General features: G+C 40.2%; 1 protein-coding gene across 5 annotated transcripts in view; it reads right to left on the bottom strand.

The window, feature by feature from the left end:
* PPEF1 (protein phosphatase with EF-hand domain 1) overlaps positions 1-25,082 on the bottom strand; it is a 135,638-nt gene that overhangs the window by 59,958 nt on the left and 50,598 nt on the right. For all 5 annotated transcript variants that reach the window (XM_037020564.2, XM_073227603.1, XM_073227605.1 and 2 more), the window contains 4 exons: positions 24,519-24,646; positions 23,650-23,710; positions 7,496-7,659; positions 858-972 (listed from right to left, as the gene is read on the bottom strand). In XM_037020564.2, coding sequence (XP_036876459.1) covers positions 858-972; positions 7,496-7,659; positions 23,650-23,710; positions 24,519-24,646 — 468 coding nt within the window. The remainder of the gene's footprint in view (positions 1-857; positions 973-7,495; positions 7,660-23,649; positions 23,711-24,518; positions 24,647-25,082) is intronic.

Raw genomic sequence — 25,082 nt, 5'->3', positions numbered from 1 at the left:
CATTAAAAACTCTTCAAAAACCTGAGTCAGGGCATGTCATGGAGTATGTTCTGCTATATCAAGTCCCTGTCACCACTATCAGATGCCAGAAATGGAAATAGTTTAATTAGATTGTCAAATCCACCTCTACCTGCCACAGTAAAAGAAACACAGGCTAAAAATTGATTTGGAAAATAACAATCACTGTTTTGTAACCTAAAGGCTTAATTAGAAGTTAAGGGAATTGCTGTTCCTTCCACGCACTCCATTCTCAGACAGTTGCAAGCATGCTGAGCACCAACTGTGTTGAATTTCAATGTGTACTGTTTCTTGAAGCAATATCCTGCCAGGCTGGCCTATATGATAACAAAATCTCAAATCTTGTTATTTAGAAGAACAAGGAACAGATTTCTGGGACATTTCTACTCTTCTAAAAGCTGCAGAGACCAGTTGGGAAAAATCTAAAACAGCAGCCAAGGGCAGAGAAGAGTTTCATCTCCACCCTGCCTGGGGCTTTTCTCTTCCCAGCATAAGTGGAACGCAGAGACCCACCTAGAAAAAGCAACATGGAACAAAGATAATGAGAACTAAATGGAGGGCAAAGAATGCTTATTCTACCCATGGGTGGTTTTCCATATTAAAATGCTGCCTGCTTTTATAAAAAGCTATGAGTTCTTTAATTTCTCACATAATTAATTCCTGCCAGCTGGTGTGCAAAACAAAAGATAAGATGGGGAACAGAATTATCAAGATAGATAACTCTATATTAACACTTTTGCCTTAATACAGTCCAATTTACACAGTTTTTAAGTTAGGCAAACGATGCAGAACCAAGAAGCTCCTAAATATTAATTTGGCAGCTCTGCTCTGAAACTTACCGCAGATTGTTATCTCTTTGGAGGGAGAAGTTTTTATGTGATTGAAATTTGGCATTCGCTTCAGGACTTTCTTGGTTTCAAATAGCACCTCTAAGACATAATAAGCATGAAGTATCTGTGAGGGTGAAGCAGAGGAAATAGATGGAATGAATTAGAAAGCAAGGCATGACTGCATAGAAAACTATAGAGATGGGGCAAGTGAGCACATTTCAGATAGCTGTCTTTCAGGATAATCTCTAAATTACTCTTAAATAGATTATTCTAGCACAATATCTGGCATATATAATAAGCCCCCAATAGAAATTTATAAATTGAATGAATGAATGGCTCCTAGGATATTTATACGCTCATGTTCTTAACTGACATCACCCATTCATGGGACATATCTGATTGTTCTTGGCCCTTGCAGCCGGAGAGAGGTGATAAGAAACAAAGGGGACACCCTTGCCCTAAGGAAATGTGCAGACGAAATAAACAGAGAAGGCGGGAAAGGAGAGAGAAATGAGAAAGCGAAAGACAAGTAGAGAGAGAAGACCGTTGAAGAGGGGGTGCTTTGGGACATCCTGCCACCTGGGAGGGAAAGTAGGTGGTGGTGCCAGGTTCAGAAATCTTGCAAGGCAGCCAGACAAGCCCCAGGGAACTCCTGAATCAAGCATCCCAGGTGTGGCTCAATATTCGCTGCACAGACAGGAGAGTTTACAGAACAACAAGCACATTAATATACATGTCTAAGTATAAAACCTAATCCAAACCCAAATAAACCATTTGGATTATCTCCAATTATGACCTTTCATCCAATTGCTCTCCTCCAGGAATAGTGTTGATCACATCATCGTTTTGGGCAGACTTACTCTGTTTTCTCCCCAAGTCTGAATTTGTTTTGAATCCAATTTGTCATTCTCTTCTCTCTTTTTAAATTATAAAATACCCCAAATGCATAATCCAAAAAGTAATATAGCTAATACTAATTTAACAGATGCTGACACCACTTTGTGGGTCGGGCCTATTTGTACCTGTACTGTTTATTCAAGACAGTAGCCGCTAGGCACACGGGCTACTGACCACTTTGAAATGGGACTAGTAAAAACTGAGATGTGCAAGGCAAAATACACACTGGATTTCAAATACTTAGTATGAAAAAAATCTAAAATATCTCATTAAAACCTTTTAATTACATATTAACATGGTAATAATTTTCTGTTGCATTAAATAATACATATTACTAAAGTTAGTTTCTCCTGTTTCTTTTTACTTTTTTAATGTGACTACTAGAAAGTTTTAAATTATGTATGTGGCTCACATTATATTTCTGTTGGACAGCCTTAAATTATTGAAGGCTGAGAGAGGGGTCATATCCACACAGTGTTCAGATACTGCTTTGGGTATGAGATTCAGAACAGATGGAGCCCTTTGAAACAATCATATCTTGTGATGTCCTGACATTTCCATTTTCATAGCTATTAAAATAAAAAAGTATTTTTTTATCCCAGACCCCAAAAACATATGATTTAAATTTGGGGAATTTCCACGATTAAACAAATTTTTTAATGACAGGAATCAGGATTTGAAGCAATGTGAAAATTAGGAGGGCACCTGGAGTGGAGAGACCCACATTTCCTGTCTATCCAACACCTAATGGATTGCTAAGGATTTTTCCCACAAAAGCATTCTAATTATATTCAATCCACAATTCAAGTCAAATCTTGAAAGCAAATTTTCCTTTAGCCACATTTTAAAGGAACAGGCAAAACACTTTTATATAATGTCTTATTTCAATTTACAATTTAATCTATTGATTCCCAACACTGCCTTCAGTGTTACCTTAACTTGCCTTTGCAGATTTTCTAGTCCATTTGTAGCACTAACCAGAGTAACTGCTGTCTGAAAAGGCAGCGTTGTTTTTTTTAAGTAAAATTAACAAATATTCACTGAGAATATATTGCAACAACAGAAATTTCCTATTATTAAAATAGTTTTCTTGGGTCCTTTTTCAATTGGCTGAAATCACTTTTCAGTAATATCAGTCCCTGCTTAAAATGCTATCTTTCAATGCATTATAATTGTGTTTACAGTTGCAATATTAAATACTCAAAAGAGTTAACTTAGATGTTGGTTTCTATGTTTATAAATATATTCAGATTAAATAGTAACTTAAAATATTCACATTCTATTAAAGGCATTGAGAGATAAAAACACTTTTTAAAGGATATTTCTTCTCTTAAAAGTAGTTTTTAAATGGAAAAAAAGCTTTTTTAAGTTAAAATAAAAATTTGTATTAAATTCTGAACATTTGTGTATGAAAACTTGAAGAAATAATTTGAGGGCTGTTTTCTTTCATAGAGGATTTAAATTTTCTTTCAGCAGGTGTCTAGCAGCACTAGCTATCTAGAATGACCTCAATTCAATTCCAGGAATTAAGATGATTCAAAGCTTTGCTTCAGTCCTTACCGACCCAACCTCCTACTTCTTATTCTTACTCCTAGAGTATGTCTTTAGGGTCCTAACCTGAGAATGAAGTTTTTGGGGTGATGTCAGAGAAAATAATGGAGTAGGTAACTCCAAGGTCCCATCCCTACACAGAAACACTGAAAACATAAGCCAAAAAAAAAAAACTGTCAGAATCAATTTTGGCAGAGCTCTGGAAAACAGTCAACATATATAGCAACCAGACAACATCTGAATCAAGAAAAAAAGCAACTTAAAAATGGCTCAGTCAAAGCAGAAAGTAAAGGCTAAAACAGATTTGTAAACTGCCTGGCTAAGCAGTGAAGGAGTGTATCAACACAGAGCCAATCTTAAAGATTAGGTTTTTCTTCTTTTTCTCCTCTTCTCTCTCTTTTCTTTAATTTCTTTCTTTCTTTTTTTATAGCTCCTGGTATTCAAGGAAATCTCTGTCAAAACACTAGCTGAGCCCAAGCTAAGAGAACAGACTTCAGAGACTTCACATGCTAGACCTAACAGACACCTATACAACATGCCACCCAACAAAAATTGACTATACAATTTTTACAAGTGCACATGCAACATTCTCCAGGACAGACCAGACGTTAGGCCACAAAACAGCCTCAGTAAATTTAAAAAGATCAGAATCATGACAAGTATCTTCTCTGACCACAGTGGAATGAAACTAGAAATCAGTAACAGAAGGAAAACTGAAAAATTCACAAATATGTGGAAAATTAATCAAGTTATTTTTAAATAATCAATGGGTCAATCACAATGGGAAATCACAAGGGAAACTGAAAAATACTTTGAGATGAACAAAAATGAAAACATGACATACAAGAATTTATGGTATGCTCAGAGAGAATTAAGAAAGAAGAAAGATCTCAAATGAAAAGCCTAACTTAACACTAAGGAAAAGAAAAGAAAAGCAAACCAACCAGAAGCTGGCAGAAGAAAGAAAACAGAGTACAGATAAATGAAATAGAGAATGGAAAAACAATAGAATCAATAAAACCACAAGGTAGTTTTTGAAAAGATCAACAAAATTGACATCTTTAGCTAGACTTATCAAGGAAAATACCAAGAGAAAATGAAAATAGCTATAATCAGAAATAAAAGTGGGGATGCTAACACCAACTGCAAAGAAATAAAAAGCATTATAAGAGAATATTATGAACAATTGTACATCAGCAAATTAGATAGTTTAGATGAAATGGAAAAATTCCTAGAAACATACAACTTACCAAATCTGACTCAAGAAGAAACAGAAAATCTGAACAGATCTAGAACAAATGGAGACTGAATCAGCAATCAAAAACCTCCTAATAAAGAAAAGACCAAGATCAGATAGCTTCACTGGTAAACTACTAAATGTTTAAGGAAGAATTAATGCCAGTCTTCCCAACTCTTTCAAAAAATATAAGAGGAAGAAATAATTCCTAACTCATTCTATGAGGCCAGTATAACATATTACCCTGATAAACAAAACCAGACAAAAACACCATGAGAAATGAAAATACAGACCATTATCTCTTATGAATAAAAAGCAAGAATCCTCAAAGTAATACCAGTAAACCAATCCAACAGAATTTAAAGAGAATCATATACCATGACCAAGCAGGATTTATTTCAGGAATACAAGGGTGGTTCAACATAAGAAAATTAATCAGTATAATAAACCATATTAATAGAGTGAAGGAAAAAAAAACACATGATAACCTCAATTGGTGAAGAAGAAGTACTTGAAGAAAATCCAACACCCATCACTTCTGAGTGATAAAGCCATTCAGAAAACTAGGAATAGAAGGAAACTTCTTCAACATGACAAAGGGTATTTATGAAATACCCACAACTACATCATATTCAATGATAAAAGACTGAAAGTTTTCCCCCTAAGATCAGGAACAAGACAAGCATGTCCTCTCACATCATTGCTATTCAATATTATATTGGAAGTTCTAGCCAGAGCAATTAGGCAAGAAAAAGAAATAAAAGGCATTTAAGTTAGAAAGGAAGAAGTAAAACTATGTCTATTTACAGATGACATGATCCTTTATATAGAATATCCCGAAGAAAACACATGCCCACAGAAAACTACTAGAGCTAATAAATGAATTCAGCAAAACCTCAGAGTTAAAGATCAACCCCCAAAAATCCCTTGTGTTTCCATACACCAGCAATGAGCAATCCAAAAAGGAATTAAGAAAGCAATTATTTTATAATAGCAAGCAAAAGAATAAAATCCTCAGAAATAAATCTAAGATAGTTAAAGACTTACAAACTGAAAACTATAAAACACTACTGAAAGAAAGTAAAGAAGACATCCTGTTTTCATGGATTGGAAAACTTACTATGTCAAGATGGTAATGCTACCCAATGGATTCAATGCAATCTCTATCAAAATCCCAGTGGGCTTTTTTGCATAAATGGAAAAGTCAGTCCTCAAATTAATTGCAATGGATGCCAAATCCCAAAACAATACTGAAAAAGGAGAGCAAAGTCAAACGATTCATACTTCCTGATTTCAAAACTTACTATAAAGCAAGCAATCAAGTAATTAAATCAAAGAAAGACAGTAATCAAGACAATGTGGTACTGATGAAAGGATAGACACATACACCAAAGGAATAGAACTGGTAGTCCAGAAATAAATCCACACATCCACAGCCTATTAATCTTTGACAAGGGTACCAAGACCACTCAATAGGGAAAGAACAGACTCTTCAACAAAAGGTACAACTGCATATCCAAAAGCAAAGAATGAATCTGGACCCATACCTCATACCATATACAGAAATTAACTGAAAATGACTCACAGACCTAAATGTAAAAGTAAAACTATAAAATTAATAAAGAAAATATAGGAGTAACTCTTCATGACCTTGGATTTTGCAATGGATTTTTAGGTATGGCACCAAAAATACAAACAACCAAAGAAAAAAATAGATAAATTGTATTTCTTCAAAATTAGAAACTTTTGTGAATTAAAGATTTATCAAGAAAGTGAGAAGATAACCTAAAGAATGGGAAAAAATGTTTGCAAATCATATATCTGAAAAGGGACTTGTATGCAGAATATATAAAGAACTCTTACAACTCAATAATAAAAAGCCAACCTGATTTTTAAATGGGCAAAGGATCTAAATAGACATTTCTCCAAAGGATGTGTATGAATGGTCAGTAAACATGAAAAGATGGTCAACATCTTTAGTCATTATAGGAATGCAAATCAAAACCATAATAAGATACCACTGCACACACAACTAGGATGGCTTTAATAAAAATAAAAATAAAATTTAAAAAACAATAGAAAATAGTAAGTATTGGCAGAAAATGTGGAGAAAGCAGAACCCTTGTGCATTGCTGATAGGAATGTAAAGTGGTGCAGCCACTGTGGAAAACAGTTTAGCAGTTCTTCAACAAGTTAAACATAGAACTGTCACATGACCCAGCGATTTCACTCCTAGGTATATACTCAAGAGAACTGAAAACATATGTTCATATAAAAACTTGTACATAATGTTCACAGAAGCATTGTTCATAATAGCTAAAAGGTAGAAATCCAAATGTCCATCCACCAATGAATGGATAAATAAAATGTGGTAGATCCATACAATGGAGTATCAGTCAGCCATAAAAACAAAGGATAGGGAAACATGCTATCACACGAATCAACCTGAAAAACATTGTGCTAAGTGAAAAAGCCAGACACAAAAGGCTACATATTATATGACTCCATTTGTATGAAATTTCCAGAATAGACAAATCCATAGAGACAGAAAGCAGATCAGTGGTTGCCAGGGGTGGGAGAGGAGGGAATGGTAATGGATATGACATTTCTTCTTAGGGGGAAGAAAATGTTCTGGAATTAGATACTGGTGATGGTTGCACAATCTTGTGAATGTACTAAAAACCACGGAATTGTACACTTTGAAGTGGTGAGTTTTATGATATGTGAGTTATATCAGAAAAAGAAAAAGGAAAAAGGAAAGGCTGTAAGCTGATAGGAGGTTTCTATGCATCTGAGGAGACTTCTATTTAGTAGGGTAAGCAAAGCAGAAGGTAGCTCTCACTTAATGTGAAGCTTTTCCCCTAATGCATTTCTGCTGCAGTATTTTCATTCATTCATTCAACAGGTAGTCATTGAACACATGCTATATACAAGAATCAGGGCAGTATCTACTTCCACTTGCCTGTTGTTGCTTGAAGGCTTCAATAAGTAAATAAAGATCAGTACAAGTAAGAGGGAAGTGCAGCCGAGTGCCATTATAGGAGTCTGGGACTTCGATCAACCCCACACAATCCTGTCTATTCTTGTAGTCCTGGATGGTGCTACCAACAAGTCGAGTGACTAATCCTGGAAAAGGAAAGACAGAAAGAGGGGGGAAAAAATCAACATTCCATACTTAAATGCAATAAATGCCTTTTAGAATACCTAGCCCATACCAGGCACTGTGCTACATGTTATGAATACCAAGATATCCCACATACAACCATATGGAATGATTTGTTCTGAGATCAGTAGGTATAGTCATATGAATCACCATCATCCCTTCCTGAGTGGACATTTTACCAAAGCAGTGAGTTCATCAGTGGGGAGGAGAAGGAGAAGCACAGGGAAAACTGGTCAGTTGAGGTATTTAGATGCTCTGAAGCTTCAATTCTACATCTTCTGCCCACTCTTACATCTCAGATTTTTAAAGAGAGGGCTGAAAACATAAGCAATGCATTGTATTTGATTCAAACATCTGCTGCTATTCAGGATCTACAGAAAATTAAACTGCAACATTCAATTTTTCCCAAAACTTCAAATTTCACTTAGCTATAGTTGATTTGTTTGTCTCTTCACATATAAAACAAATTTTCTGACATGATTTTCTCTTTCTTCTTGGTAATAAAGCAGATAAAGTTAGATGACAAACCACAGGCAGGAAGACCCAAGGGCCTCTCTCCCAGAGAGACATTTCTTTATAATGGATCACCTGCATTGTCCATGTAAGAAACCCACATCCTGGAACATATCCGGGTTCTAGCCCCTGCCAAACAGCTCAGGTTTCTATTTTCTCAAAACAACCCCACTTCCCCGAAATCAGCAGACTGCCCACCACCAATCACCTCTCCCTTCACGTTCTATATAACCAGCCAGCTCATTCCTGCTGCTGCTCCTCTCACTCTCTTGAGGCAGCTATTTTGTCTTACAGACAATAAACTTCCTTTTTCAGCGAGTCTGTGTCTGCTGCAGAGGGGGTCACAGTGAGACACCTTTCATTGGTGCCATGACTTGGATTGGGAGTTTCCCATTGACCTTGCTCTTCCTCATAGGAATTTGAGCTGCTTTGGGATCTCTCCCTCCCCGACCCTCCTACACCAGACTCGTCCCTCCATTTCCCCAGACAGTTGGCTTCTATGCCACACCGGCCTTCGTTCTGGTGAGTTCTCCCTACACACCAGCTTAAATGCTTAGGAGTATGCTTGAGAAGTGACCATTGATCGTCCGGCACTCTCACAGCAAAGTCCAGGCAGGGGAACCCCCAGCCATGACCTTCACAGTTACAGCTGACCCCCATAGCTGGTTCCCTCCCGCCCTGATCACGCTGTGACAATATCCCTCTCTGTGATTTAGTGTTTCTTACATTGTCTCCAAATCCTGGTACCAGGCACTAAATCACCTCAGCCTCCCGGCCTAGCAACTCAGTCAGCAGTGGTGACGACCCCCTGTCTACAGTCTGCTCTCTCACAACCCCTGACTGCCCAGAGACACCTTGGCATGTCACTGTGTGTCCTCATCCGTTGTCACAATGGGATCCGGACCCTCCATTCCCACAGACTCCCCTTTGGGCTGTCTCCTAGACAACTTCAAACCTCTCAACCTCATGCCAGACCTCAAACCTTTCAAGCTTATCCGATACTGTAATGAAGTCTGGCCTCAATACTTACTTGATAACCAAAATAGACGGCCCCAAAATGGCTCCCTAGATCCAAAACTCCTCCGTGACTTATATAACTTCTCTGAGCGTGTGGGCAAATAGAAAGAAATTCCCTATGTCCAAGCTTTCTCCTATCTTTGAACCAAGCCCTCCCTCTGCACCTCCTGTAATCCAAAAATATCCTAGCTGTTCTTCAACAGCCTCCACCTCCTTTGGCTGACTTCGATACAGTCAATGAGCCTCCTCCCTACTAATCTAATGCCCAAGTTCCCACAGCTCCTCTTTCTCCTACTACTCCTCCCTCCCCATCTCCTGATGCCAGTACTGTTCCCCTCCCTCTTAGTCCCGTCCCTAGCCCCCCTACTACCCAAAGCTGCTCAAAAGATCATCTCCTTGCTCCACTTTGAGAAGTAGCCAGAGCCGAGGGCGTAGTCAGAGTCCACGTTCCTTTCTCTCTCTCTCTGACCTCTCCCAAATTTAGAAGTGGCTAGGGTCTTATACCTCCAACCCCTCCACCTACATAAAAGAATTTCAATATATTACTCAATCTTATGATATGACCTTTCATGATGTTCACATGATCCTCTCCAACACACTCTTACCTGAGGAGCACAGGCAACTCTGGGAGCGGGCAAAACTCCATTCCAATGAGACACACCAAACCACCCCTGCCCACCCTATTGGAGCAGAGGCAGTCCCAGATCAAGATCCTAACTGGGACTACAATAATCCCCAACACCCCATTAGTCGAGACCAGTTTATCACTTGTCTCATGGTTGGGCTTAGAAAGTCAGCCAACAACGCTATTAACTATGAAAAACTCCAAGAGGTCATCCAAGACAAAAATGAGAACCCCTCCATGTTTGTAGACTGCCTCACCAAAGCTCTTCTTCAATATACTAACTTAGACCCCGAGACCCCAGAAGGGAGGCAACTTCTCATGACCTATTTCTTCTCCCAGAGCTTCCCCGATATCAAAGCGAAACTGAAATGCCTACACAGGGGACCTCTAACTCCACGAGCTGAAGTCTTAGCAGGGACCTTTAAAGTATACAATGGAAGAGATGAGAAAGCTCTTAAACAGAAATATCAGCAGAAGTACCAGTTAATGGCAAAAGCTTTCCAACCAACCCCAGCCACAGGCACCCATATTGCTCCACTCTTATCGGCGACAACCTCCAGGTCCTTGTTTTAAATGTGGCTGGCCAGGGCACTGGGCCAGGGCATCCCCTAATCCTTGGAAGACTCCAGAGCCCTGCCCTAAGTGTCAACAACATGGCCACTGGGCCGTTGACTATCCCAGAACCCAGAGAGGCACCAAACCATCCAGCCCTATGGCCCACAGACCAATCTTCTCGGTCTAGCTGCCGATGACTGACTAGGCCCGAGACTCTCGCCCCTGGCCACCAGCATCACATCACGGGAGCCCAGGGTGACCATTACAGTGGCTGGAAAACCTGTATCTCTTTCCTTCTAGATATGGGAGCCACTTATTCAGTTGTGTGCAACTATAGAAGTCCCTCCTTTTGCTAACACTCCTCCATAGTCGGAATTTGTGACAAGCCTTATCAACCCCTACAAACACCCAATCTCCACTGTGTCCTTTATAACACCTCCTTTGCACACTCCTTCCTTATTATACCCCACTGCCCAGTACCACTAGAGGGAAGAGACCTATTAAAAAAGTTAGGCATCTCCATCGTTTTTACTCCCTACAAATGCCTCAACCCGGCTCGCCTTCAATCCCCTTCCCACTCACTCTCCAACCCGCCACAAACCCCCCTCTCCTCCCATACCTCCCAGTCAAGTTAATCCTATAGTATGGGACACCACCACCTCCTCCATCACTATTTGCCCTTCCATAACCATCAACCTCAAAAATCCCACCTCCTACCCCTCTCGATCCCAGTACCCCTTACCCTTCTCAAGTCTACTGGGCCTACAGCCCATTATCCAAGATCTTTTGAGAAAAGGCTTGTTGAAACCCACCAATTCCTCTTACAATACTCCAATGTTAGTGGTAAAAAAAACCAATGGCTCTTATAGATTTGTCCAAGACCTCAGGCTCATCAATGCCGCTGTTATTCCCATCCACCCAGTAATTCCCAATCCTTATACCCTACTGTCCACCATTCCTGCCTCCTCCTCGCACTTCTTCATTCTAGACCTCAAAGATGTGTTCTTCACTATCCCTCTCCACCCTGATTCCCAAAATCTCTTCACCTTCGCATGGACAGACCCCACTACCCGAACTTCCACCCAACTAACCTGGACCATCCTTTCCCAAGGCTTCCGAGACAGCCCCCATCTTTTGGGGCAAACCCTTAAGCACAAGATCATAAGTCCCTCACCCTCCCAAACTCTATTCTCCTCCAATATGTTGATGATCTCCTCCTATGTAGTCCCTCCCTGCAAATCTCCCAAGACACCAATCATCTCCTAAATTTCTTAGCAACCCGTGGGTACTGAGTTTCACCTTCTAAAGTTCAGTTATCTACCCCTGAAGTTTCCTACTTAGGGGTCCTTCTCGCCCCTGGCTTTAAAGCTATCACTATGTGCAGAAAAAAACTCATCCAAGACTTACCCCCTCCCCAAACCAAAGAAGAAATCCTCTCCTTCTTAGGACTTGCTGGATTTCTTTGAAACTGGATCCCCAACTATTTCCTCCTAGCTGCCCCTCTTTATGCTGCTGCCTGCAGCTCCTCAGCAGAACCCCTCCTCGCACCCATAACCAAACCTTTTCAGACCCTCCAAGCTGCTCTTCTATGAGTCCCAGCCCTTCACCTCCCTGACCTCTCATGCCCCTTCCTCCTATTCATCTCAGAATATCAAGGGTTCGCCCTTGGAGTTCTGAGTCATAAATTAGGACCCTCCCTCGCCCCCGTCGCTTACCTCTCAAAGCAATTAGACTCCACTGTCGAAGGGTGGGCCCCGTGCTTACAAGCTTTAGCCACGGCTGCCATACTCATTCAAGAATCAAAGAAGCTCACCTTCGAAGCTCTTACCACTGTCCTCTCCTCACACCACTTTTCTGAACTCCTCACATACAAAGGTCTAAAAACTCTTCCCCCTTGCAGAGTTCTGTCACTCCAAGTTGCCTTGATCGAAGATCCCTCCATTAAATTCGAAGTCTGCTCTCCCTGCAATCCCTGTACCCTCTTCCCACCTCCTCCCAACCCACAAACCCCATAAACTCCCCCCTCTGACCACTGCCTGCAGATTCTAGATGAGTTACTTCCCTGCCCTTCCCACATCCAAGAGGGAGCTCCTCCCCAAGCAGACCACACCTGGTTCACCAATGGTAGTTCCTTCCTCCACGAAAATACCCATCGAGCTGGATATGCTATTGTCTCCCTCAGCCAAACCACTGAAGCAAAGCCCCTTCCTCCAAACACCACCAATCAACAAACAGAGCTAATAGCTCTCACTGGCGCCTTTACCTTGAGCCAAAATTCCTCCCTCACCATCTATACTGACTCTAAATATGCTTTCCACATTCTGCTATCCCACACAGTGATCTGGAAAGAGAGAGGACTCCTCAATACTAAGGGCAACTCCATTACTAATGCCAAACATTATCATGCAATTATTAGAAGCCTCATATCTACCAACCGCCATAGGTCTAGTTCATTGTCGTTCCCATCAGTCAGACCAATCCTTCATCATTCAAGGAAACAACAGGGCAGATGAAGCAGCTAAACAGGCAGCTTTAACACCTCTAATCAGTGCTCTCACCCCTGCTCTCAAATATTCCCCTCTAATAACCCCCCCCCCACAGAAACTGTCCTCACCTATCTACACAACCTCTTTCACCCCAACCTCCAAGCCCTTTACCACTTCATTAAATCTCATCACTCCCGCTCTACTCCAGAGCTCACTTTTCTAAAAAACCTTGCCTCATCATGCAGCACCTGCCAAAAAGTCAACCCCGACACACCTACATGCAAGCCAAGGTTTCCTAGTCATCAGGCTCGAGGTCTCCTCCCCGGAACCGACTGGCAACTAGATTTCACCCACATGCCCACTGTAAAGAAGCATAAATACCTACAAGTCCTAGTTGATACCTTTTCCGGGTGGGTAAAGGCATCCCTGCCACTAACAAGAGCCCAAACAGTCTCAAACATCCTATCTGAGACTATTCCCCGTTTCGGTCTCCCCACCTCCTTTCAACCTGACAATGGTCCCGAGTTCACCCCTCAAATATCCCAAACCATCATGTGGCCTCTCAACATACCTTGGCATTTTCATATTCCCTATCACCCCCAATCCTCATGTAAGTCGAAAGAACCAACCAAACCCTAAAAACAATCCTTACCAAACTATCCATTGAACTCCACCTCAACTGGATAAAACTCCTACCCTTAGCTTTGCTTAAACTCAGAGCCTTACCTAAAAAACCCACCTTTTTGTCCCCCTTCAAACTTATGTACAGAAGACCCATACTCCCCTCTGGTCTGCACCCTCAAGCTCCAGTTCTCCCCCCAACCTCTTCCCCCCTCTACTCCACCATCTCCAAACCCTTCTGTGTTCTCATGCAGATCACCTCACCCCAGCACCACAGACAACACCTCCCCACACACCCTACCAGCCAGGAGACTTAGTCCTCCTTTCCCCGCCCCACAAACCCGTCTCCCTTTAACTCCAAAATGGCAAGGCACCTACAAAGTAATTCTTACCACCCCCTCAGCGGTAAAACTATCGGGGTTCCCTCACTGGGTACATAACTCACATATAAAATCCTTTACTCAAACAGCTACCCCACTCCCCACTCTCCCCACAGATACCTTCATCTCTACGCAGACGGGACCACTAACACTTCACATCCAGAAGAAGCCTTCGTCACTGTCATCCATCCCCGAAGACACTTCCCCTGCCTCATAGCCACACCCCATTCACCCTCTAAACGCTCTCCCTCCTCCTCCTCCTCCTCCTACTTCTCCCTCCCTCTAATCCTTCCCATGACTGCACTTTCCCCCCTTGCCAATACACCTTCCAAGTCTGGGCCCTCAAAGGTGGAGAGAAAACTAAACTCCTCAACTCTTCTTCCTGTCCCCTCAGCCAGTGCACCAGTATTTCTCTAACCTTCAATGCCCTCGATTCATGCATAAATCACCACTGTCCCAGCTCAGCCAGCTCCCTCCTAGCTAAATACCTTTGTTTTCAAGAAGACCCAAGTTCCACCTCCTGTAAAGATCCCGGGGGATGGGAAGGATGCCCCTCATGGAGTTGTAAGTACCACTACTCTTACCCTACCTATAAGACATCGGGAGCCTGGGGAATCAATCCTACCCGCCTACTCTCTGCCAGTGGGCAGCCCAACGTTACCTTTACCATAACCAACCCCGCTTCCTGGGAATCTAGGATAGTAGCAGTAGGTCTCTATAATCCCAACTGGAATCATGGACGAGGAAAAATCCTCATGGCAAAAACTCTCCAACAATCTCATACAAACATAGCCTTAGCAAAATCTCAACCACACCAGACTACAAACCCTGAATTCTCTGCAAAAGCTTAACTACTCTCTCCACTTCTCTCTCACAGATCTCCTCTCCACATGTCTCACCCTCCTAAAAAACTTTTCATCTCTTAACACTTCCTCATGTTTCCTCTGGTGTCCCCTTCAAAAATCTCTACTTACCCCAATCCCCATCCCAACCAATAGCAGTACCAAACCTTGCTCACCCAGACCCCTCCTCTCTTCCCCTTTACCCACCCTACCCTCTTTTCTAAATATAACAGACTGCTAGGCAAAAAATGTCTCACTGTGCCCTACTGCCTCCACATTTCACTGTATCACCCAAAACCTAACCTCTTCCCATGGAACCTTCTTCCTTTGCAACTCAATTCCCTACGTTTGCCTACCCCATGCCACTGATAGACCTTGTTTTTCAGTCACTCTCATCCCACGCATGACTGTCTACACTAACAGAGAACTAACCAGCCTTATCTCCAGTCACAAACCCCAAGTACCCCACCCACTTACACACCATCGACAACGCAGAGCAGCCTCTCTAGCAGTACTAGTAGGACTCAGTCTTGTTACAGCTATCACTGCTGCAAGCTGGCTACCAGCAGCCTCGCTCACTCTCTACTAGCCTCCCACCAATTCACACAAGACCTTATAGATAGATCTCAGACAAACTCACCACGACAGTAGAAGTCACCGCCCAATCCATACAAACCCTCCAACTCCAACTTTCATCCCTAGCCGAAGTAACCCTCCCAAACCGTAGAGCTCTTGACCTCCTCACTGCTGAAAAAAGAGGGACCTGCCTCTTCCTAAAGGAAGAATGTTGCTACTATGTCAACCAATCAAGAAAAATAGAATATAACCTCCAATGACTCACTAATCTCTCCCGTGACCTTCTCAAAAAGCAAAAGAGTCTCTTTAGCAATCCTTCCTGGTGGCCCCTCCCTGACCAGCTGTTTAACATCCTCCTCCCACTTATCTCCCCCTTCTTCTAATCTGCCTCCTTCTCCTCATAGCTCTGTGTCTCCTTAACTGCTTCTGTTCCATTATACAGACCCACATTTCCAAAATCACCAACCAAACTATTAACCAACTAATCTTACAAGACTACCAAACTCTTCAAAACACAGAGAGAAACCACTAATCGCGCACCAATACCCCCCATCAGCAGAAGCTGCAGTCTAGAGATCACAACCTCATGCCCCCCTCAGCAGGAAGCAGCCTAAGAAGATGTCTACACTCCTTCACCCTCCCTTGTTTTATAAACTAAACAAGAAGCGGGAATGTAAGAAACCCACATCCTGGAACATATCCCGGTTCTAGCCCCTGCCAAACAGCTCAAGTTTCCATTTTCTCAAAACAATCTCACTTCCCCAAAATCAGCAGACTGCCCACCACCAATCACGTCTCCCTTCACGCTCTATATAACCAGCCAGCTCATTTCTGCAGCTGCTGCTCTCACTCTCTTGAGGCAGCCATTTTGTCTTACAGACAATAAACTTCCTTCTTCAGCGAGTCTGTATCTGGAGTTTCTCTCAACTGTGGAGGGGGTCGCAGTGAGACCTTTCAGTCCACTCCAGTTGCTGAGATCCAGGGTTCTTGTCTCACCTGACTACCTATGAAACAGTCAGCCCAAGAACAGAAGTCTGGCCAATTCAGGCAGAAAAATATGAAAGGAGGTATGGTAGATTGTTTGCAAAAGTGACCCCAGTTCTCTATCCCAACCTCTAGCCATGATCTTTCTAATGTGATTTTGTAGCTACTCTCATCAGGAGTTGATTTCCCAGGTCTTTGAAAGCTGGGTTGGGTACATGAGTTGTGTTGGCCTGAAGAATGTGGTGGAAGTATTACATGCCAAGGCCTTAAGAGGCCTTGTATCCTTCCACGCTCTCTCTTTTGAAACTGTGCCACTACCATGGAAGCACAGGCTAGCCTAATGAAAGTTCCAAGACCATGTGGAGCAGAACTGAGTCACCATAGCCAAGGCCATCCTAGATCAGCCACCACCAGCAGACCTCCAAACACAGTGAACTCCAGCCAAGACCTGAAAAACTACTAAATCAAGCCTGCCAAAGTCAGCAGAAGCGCTCAACTAATCTGTAGGCTTGAGAGCAAAAAGAAATGTTTATTACAGGCCCTTGAGCCATCGTGGTTGCTTAATAATACACAGTATTATTGCAGTATCAGGTAACTGATACAGAGGACAATGACATAATCTTCAGCTCATTAACAATGAATTGCTACTAAACCCATTAATCAGAAGTTCTCTGTAAGCAGTTTCTGTCTTTTTGAATATCTAGAGTGGACATGTTTAGAATGTCTGATGTTAGCAGATGTAAATACATTTTTTTCATGATCCAGTTGTGTTAAGAGATTCCAGTTAGAGAATTTTTTCAAGTTTAGTTCTTAAGGTAGTCATAATATTTGGCACCTTAAAAATTCTTTCTAAATTATTGAGTACTCCAATATTTTCTTGGTGGTAGGTGGTGGTGGTGATGTTTTGTAGGATGTTAAACTTAGGAGTAATAATGTCTGTGTTCAATGTAGTCCAGCAGAAGTAATTTTCCTCATTTGGATTTGACTTGAGACCAGCTTAGTTCATTTTATATTTGAAAACTAGAAATGCAGAGCACCTTGGTAAATTTTATCTCAGATTCATTAAATGGGCAGTAAAGCCTAAATACTGTACTTTCTTAATCATCACACCACTCATTTCCATTTGCCAGTCATTCTTAAAGAGGCATCGCGGGCCAAAGACAAACTTGCCTCTTCCTAACTCCACACTGAAATATCAGGCTCCTCTGGGGGAAAAAATCAACAAATAAAAACAACCTCAGTGGTTTCACTATATCATCTTTCACTGATTTACTGAGTAATCCCAGCTGTGTGAGGTATACACAGGAAATTATTTTCTTTTCCCAATCATTGCCTTCACCCATGCTCTGTCAGCTCTGCCTTTCTCATCAGCTGACACATTAAGTCAACTCCACCAGTTCCAGTTACTAAAATGCAGTTTTGTTGTTTAAGAACAAGATTAAAATATTGTTTTTCTGCTTAAAAAAAAAAACTCAGCCTGGCCCTTCCTTCCATACATTTGATAACCCTCATTTCTTATAAGTTCAGTGATAAATATATGAAAAAAGCACCATTTCTCTAAACCAATTCTTAATCAAAACTACTCATTATGAAATATCAGTGAACATCAAATCATAATCCTTCCACTGATTTTTAGCCACATTAAAAGAATAACAGATTCTCTTCCTAATGTGTGTAGCTAATGTGGGTCATGTATGAAAACTATCAAAAGCTTGAATACTTCAAATGCAAGTACTGTCCTGTGGGCTATAACTATTACAACTACTACTAATAATTTAATGATGCCAACAATATAGAAGATTTGTGCAACATGTAATCAGAATACATCCTTACCTACTTGATTTACAATTCTGTCAACATGAATCTAAACTAATTAAATATAATGAAATCTTTAATTATAACCAAATGATACCTTCACAAGTTGTTCTAAAGAAAATACCTCAAAAATCCCCCTACACACAATCTTTTCTTTTACCCAGTACAGACTCAAAATCTGGCCAGGGAAAAATTTAAAGCCCATAATTTAAAAAAAAACAGAAACACAATTCTGCCTCTACCACCCACATGTCACTTTGAAAACAAGCTCCAGATATTGCTGGAAAAAGAAAAGCACCAGTTGAATAGCATTTATAGTTATTTCATTTTTCAATTATGAATCTGGATTAAAACCATGGGTGTCCACATAATAAGCTCAATAAATGCTAAAATGACATTTCAAAAAATTCAACACCTATTCCTAATTTTTAAAAAACTCAGAAAACTAGGAATGGAAGATTACCTCCTTAACATAATTTTAAGAACTTAAGTCAACAGTGACAGTTTTTCCATTAAAGCATTAACAAAACAAGGATGCCTACTTTCACTGTTTCATTTTAATACCTTCTGCTATTTCCAACCAATGCAATAAAACACAAAGCCAAAATACAAGCAGTGACAATTTGATAGAAAGACATAAAAATAAAAATAAAGTTATTTGTGGCCAAAGTGATTAAGTATCTTCATTCAAGAAAATCAACTGAAAAAACTCCCAGAACTGATAGGAAAATTAAAATAATACAGAAGTTAATCACACTGGTTTCAATCACTGCTTCATCACTGAGGAGATGAATCACCTTAGGAAATCACCTTCCAACCCTCAATATTCTCATCCACAAAGCAGGAACAATGATAATACTAATCTCACTGGTTTGCTATGAAGACTAAATGAAATTTTTAAAGCACTTAAAGATATGGCACATGGCAAACATTTAACAAATATCAGCAATAATGATAAAAATTTCATTAATGTTATTTCTTAATAGTGGCAGAATAGAAAACAAATAAATATCAATGAAAAGCTTTGCTAAATACTACCAATAATCATTGGGGAGACACAATGGGGAAAATATCCTCTTCACCATAACAACAAAAAAGGTAAAACAGTTGGTCTGATAGGACATTTTGCCTGATGTGGGAAGCAGAAAGAACAATCGAAACAAACTCCGGCACGCTCCATCCCACTCCCCATTTCCACCAGTCTCTGTGGAAACCTACTGCTATGTATAGCCGCTTTGGCTTTCGACCTGCAGGAGGAGGTTGAGGTGAAAAGCAGACTGGAGAATGGATGGGTGGTCTCTCTATCAAGTCCTATGAACTGATGTGAGCAATTAAGTAGTAGGACATGGAGATGAACTGCTTCCAGGTCACCTCTCACCTTTGGAACACCCAGAATGTCTTCACGTACTCTGTGCTTTGGAGTTAAAACCATTAATCTGGCTCTGATATCTGGAAATGTTAAATGAACTTCTGGTCCCTAAATAGACCCCGCAAGGGGTCACAGCACTTCGGCCAAACAGGCCTAGGTGGAGGTTGTCTGGGACTTTCCCACCAGAGGGGGCCACCAGAAAGCAACCTACAGTAATGTACAACATGGTGACTCAAGTTAACAATACTCTATCATATATCTGAAAGTTGCTAAAAAAAAGAGAACATTTTAAAAGGTCTCACCGCACACACAAAAATTTGTGACTATGTGAGGTGATGATTGTGTTAACTAACCTTACTGTGGTAATCATTTTGCAGTATATACATATATTAAATCATTACATTGTACCCCTTAAACTTATGTTAATTACATTTCAATGGAAAAAAATTTAAATGCAATCAACCTACAGAAATTATCTGTAAATCTTTTTCTGCTACATATAATAATTAAATCAGTATGATTAGATCAGTATAATAGGTATATAAGAGAATAGCTCAGAAATATGCCCTATTACACATCTTTAAGTGAACATACTATGAATGAAGCACTACAAATCATGGTGAAAAGATATATTATCAAATAAATGTGAGAAAAATTGGTTAACTACTTAGAAATTTTCTTTGTAGTTGTATTTTTTAATTGTTCTCAACTAGTAGGCATCAAAATGTCCTTTTTCTGTTTAATATTAAAATATCCAAAATTTATGAAGTGCTAAAATTTTTGAAGTCAAACCACAAAAAAGTCTAGAAATACAGGCATTTAAAATATTTAAGAGCCTTCTAAATTTAAAAGCAGGATTCACAAAGAAAAGGGTATTTAGACTTGAAAAGAAAGCTTTTTAAAATAATGGATGGCAATTTCCTAAATCTGACAAAAAATACCATTTTAGATATCAGAGAGCTCAGTACACACACACACACACACACACACACTCATATCAGGCAAAGATTTCTTAAACAGGATACAGAAAGCACTAACCATAAAGGGAAAAAAAATTGTACTACATTAAAATCAAGAATGTCCATCAAAAGACTCTATTTACAGATAGGGAAGGTAAAAGCCAAAGACTAGGAGAAGATATTTGCAGTATGTTTAGCTAACAAAGATTCATATTCTCATACTTAGGATACTTAGAGAACACTTACAAATTGGTAAGAAAAAAGGCAGACAACCCAATAGAAAGATGGCGAAAGACCTGAACAGGCACTTCACCCAACAGGATGTCCACACAGCCGATAAACATACAAAAAGATGAACAACTTCACTGCTTACCAGAAAAATGCAAATTAACACAGAAATGTGATCCTACTACATAACCACCAGATTGCCTAAAATGAAAACAAAGGGCAATTTCAAGTGGTTAGTAAGGATATAGAACAATTGGAACTCTCATACCCTGGTGGCAGTATAAGTTGCTACAATAATTTTGTAAAATAGTTTGTCAGTATCTAATAAAGCTGAACATATGCATACCCTATAACCCCAAACTTCCACTCCCGGGCTATTGTACATCTCCATAATAATGGCCCCCAACAAATCATGCCTCCACATCCCTTTACAGTATAATGCTGCTGTTCCCTGCAAGAGATGGGGCTCTCCTATCCCGTGACTTGCTTTGACCAGTAGAATATGGCAGAACTGATTTTGTGTGAGTTCCACAGCATAGGCCTGAAGAGGCCTGGCAGCTTCTGCCTTTGCCCTCTTAGGATCCACCTGCCATGTAAAGAAGTCCAGGACATCCTGCTGGACAGAGAGGCTGCGTGAGGAGAACTGAGGTACCCAAGCTCAGACATGTGAGTAAAACCATTTGGATCTCCCAGCCCAGCCCAGCTACGCTGAGTGAGCCCAAATGACATGAAACAAAGACAAGCCGTCCCCACGGAGCCCTGTTCAAACACCTAAGCCACAGAATCACAAGCAAGAAAATGGCTGTTGCTTTTAAGCCACTAAACTTCGGGGTGGTTTGTTATGCAGCAACAGAGAACTGAAAATAAGTAGATGGCAAAAGAAAAGAATACTGTATTCACCAAAAAGGACATGCACAAGAATGTGTCCCGCAGTACCATTTAAATGACCAAACCTGAAAATGACCCAAATGTCCGTAACAACAGAATGGATAAATGTTGGTGTAGCTGTAAAACGGAAGATTCTCCAGCAATAAGAATGACCAAATCGCAACAGTATAGATGACTCTCACAAATATAATGTTGAGCATGAGAAATCAGACCCAAAACTGTATGCTCCCACAAACAAGAGAGAAGTTCCAAAACAAGGAGAACTAATCTAGGATACAGAAGTCACGTAAGGCATGACGGGGAGGGGTAATGACTTGATGGGGGCAGCACAGGGGCTCCTGTGACTCTGATAATGCTTTAATTTCTTGTTCTGGGTACAGATTACAAGAGTGTGTTTATTTTGAGAAAATATATTGAGTCATATGCTTATGATGTGCATACTTTTCTGTAATATATATTTCAAGAAAAGTTTACCTAAGATTAAACCACTGTCCCATTCCTTGATAAAAAAAAGTTAGTATGTTTAAATCACCTGTGGAATTTTTTTTTAATGCAGATTTTTTAAAAATATAGAGCCTGAGTACATATCTGTGGACTGGAACCCAGCCATTTGTGGTTATGAATCTCCATAAGTGGTTCTGATGCATAGCCCAGATTGAAATATTAGGTCATAAGCAGAAAGAGTGCTTTTTCATTTCATCGTTATTATATTTCCTCAGAAATATTTTTGCCAAAGAACATGAAGCACAAACAACTGTCTTCAAATTGCAATTATCTAAAAGAAAGAAAATGGCAAAATACCCACTTCCACCCACTCCCCACTCCTCAGGATTGCCTGCCACCATTCAGAAAGCTTCTACAGATCATTAAATGTTTTAATTAGTTTCACACATATGTACTTAGTTCAAAGCATGCCATTAAAACACCATCCTCTTGCTACTTTGAAGTGTGCTTACTAGATTATTTAAAAGATGCTCTTAGAAGCCATACACATTTTTAATTAGAGCAAAAAAAGGTTAACCCAAATTCAAGAAAAATGAGTTTTCAAGTCTAGCATCTACCTTGAAAATAACAGACACACTTTAATTTGCAAGAGAAATATATGCCTTTTGAGTAACTATAATTTTTAATCATTTTTGGTTTTTATGTTTTTTTATTTAAGTATAGTTGATATACAATACTATATTGGCATCAGGTGTACATAGTGATTGACAATTATATACATTATCAAATGCTCATCATGATAACTATAGTTACCATCTGTCACCATACAAAGTTGTTACAGTATTACTGACTATATTCCCTATGCTGCACTTTTCATCCCCGTGACTTATTTATTTCATAATTGGAAGTTTGTCCTTCTTGATCCCCTTCACCTAATTTGCCTGTCCTCCCACCCTCCTCCCCTATGGCAACCACTGTTTGTTCTCTACATTTATGAGTCTATTTCTGTTTCGTTTATTTGTCCATTTTGTTTGTTTGACTTTTGTAGATTTACATGTAATTTCATGTAAATGAAATCATGTGGTATTTGTTAAAATCATTTTTGAACCACACCTACATTGCCTAACTCTGAAATGATTTCTTTAGTCATTTTAGAATGACTAAATAAATGATAGGTAGATAAATGGACAGACAGACAGATATATAGATAGCTATGCAGAAAACAGAGATATAATGAGGCCAACTGTGTTTAAATCTCCATTTCCCTCAAGATCTGTTTCATGAAATACTCAAGGTATTTTTGATCTCTCAGTACAAAAGTTTTCTGGATAAAAAATAAGGTCTTCTTTACTAAGTTACTACTGTACATCAAAAGACTGGTTCAGAGAGGGCATTCAACAAATTAATGTTGAATCAATCTAATTCAGTTTTTTGAAACTGAAAAAAAAATTCAATGGCTATTTAGTCAACAACAATCAGAGAGGTAAAAAACCAGTTGAGCTGATTTTACCATTTGATTGGTGTCACACAGGCAAGACCAGTGGGCATCCTTTTAATTTCTTAGTGTTCTCCCATCTTCTGAGTGCACATCCCTTAATGAGGACAATTCAATATTTAATGACTGCTTTTCAGAAGCCTAAACTTTTCTTACCTGAGTCTTTATCACATACTTGTGTGTAGTTTTCCAACATGAAGGAAAAAAAGTTGGATAGCTGGACAAAATAAAAATACATTAATCAATTCATGAACTGCAAACAGCTGCTGTGGGAAATGCTGTTGGTGTTCCATGCAAGTCTCCTTTACTCTTCCGGGGCACTCATCTCCCAGCTAGTGGATCCCACCTCTGTCTGCCCCGCCTCCTCCCAAGGACTGCCCTTGGCAGATGGGCAGCACCTCCCCCAGAGTTGCACAGAATATATATCCCCCCTCCTTGGGGGCTGCCCATAGAAAATAACTAAGTGAAGCAAGGATATTAAAATGGGATCAGGCTGAGGTCAGACTTCTCCAGAAACCCTATTTTTGCCGAGCTCTTTCCCCTGTTCTATCTTGCTTTCCTCATCCCCTTATAGGTTTTTCCTAAGAATGCGGTCTCAGGAGATCACTGGTACCAGAATCCCTGTCTCAGACTCTGCTTCTAGAAAACCAGCCTAAGACAGCTACTAGATTGTGCTCATTATGATCTCTTCTTTTCCTTTTGCTGGTGAGACTAAGAGTTAAGGAATACTCTTAAATGTCAAATACATTTGGAAAATGAAGGAAGGGAGCAAGGGATGGAGGAGGAGAAGATGGAAATCCACCAGCATTCCAAACATTGCCTAGACCTGCATTTATACAGCACAAATAACTTCTCTGAGCCCTACCTCCCATGAAGAATAAACACTAATCAATCTGGGAGTAGGTCTGGGAGTTCAGGGAAAGACGACTCCATACAAATATCAAAATGTATGATTTTAATGCTGTTGATGGGTTTGTCAGTTAAGAGATGCATTTTACCAAAAGAGACAATCTTGCAAAACAAACCTGCAATTGGCCTTGTTCATCAGCATATTCGATGGACTGGAAGATGGAGAGGGCATGGCATTGTCTGGCCTTCAACCGAACCCTATAACCTCGGTACCAGTTCTGGATTTTCAAAGCCGCCTGCATCACTGCAGACCCACGGGATATAAAAACCAGAGAAAAACAGTTACTATGCACCTGTGGTGGGTAAGTGAGTGCTTCAGAAAAAAAATCAGCCCACTTGGATTACTTGGTTCTAAGAACATAAAAACTACCAACAATGAGACTTACCTTTACGTTTTTGCAAAATGTCCTCATGTTTCAGATACTCAGAGAAAAATGATGGCATAGCCATTAAGAGCAGAATTTTTGGAGCAAGACTGTCTGAATTTGAATCCCAACTCTGCCAATTACTGTTTGTGTGGTTCTGGGTTAAGTTATTAAAACTCTCAAAGACTCAGTTTCCTGATCTGCAAAACAGGAATAGTAGTGGCTACCTCTGGCACTTCTTAGGCATATGACGTCTATGATGCCATATGAAGTAGCAATTCCGTTCTTCACTAAGTACCCCAAAGCGACCCACAA

This window comes from Manis javanica, chromosome X (assembly GCF_040802235.1).
Source record: "Manis javanica isolate MJ-LG chromosome X, MJ_LKY, whole genome shotgun sequence".
Lineage (NCBI taxonomy): Eukaryota > Metazoa > Chordata > Mammalia > Pholidota > Manidae > Manis > Manis javanica.
Note: the sequence above shows the minus strand (reverse complement) of the source record. Positions and strands in the feature narration are given on the sequence as shown.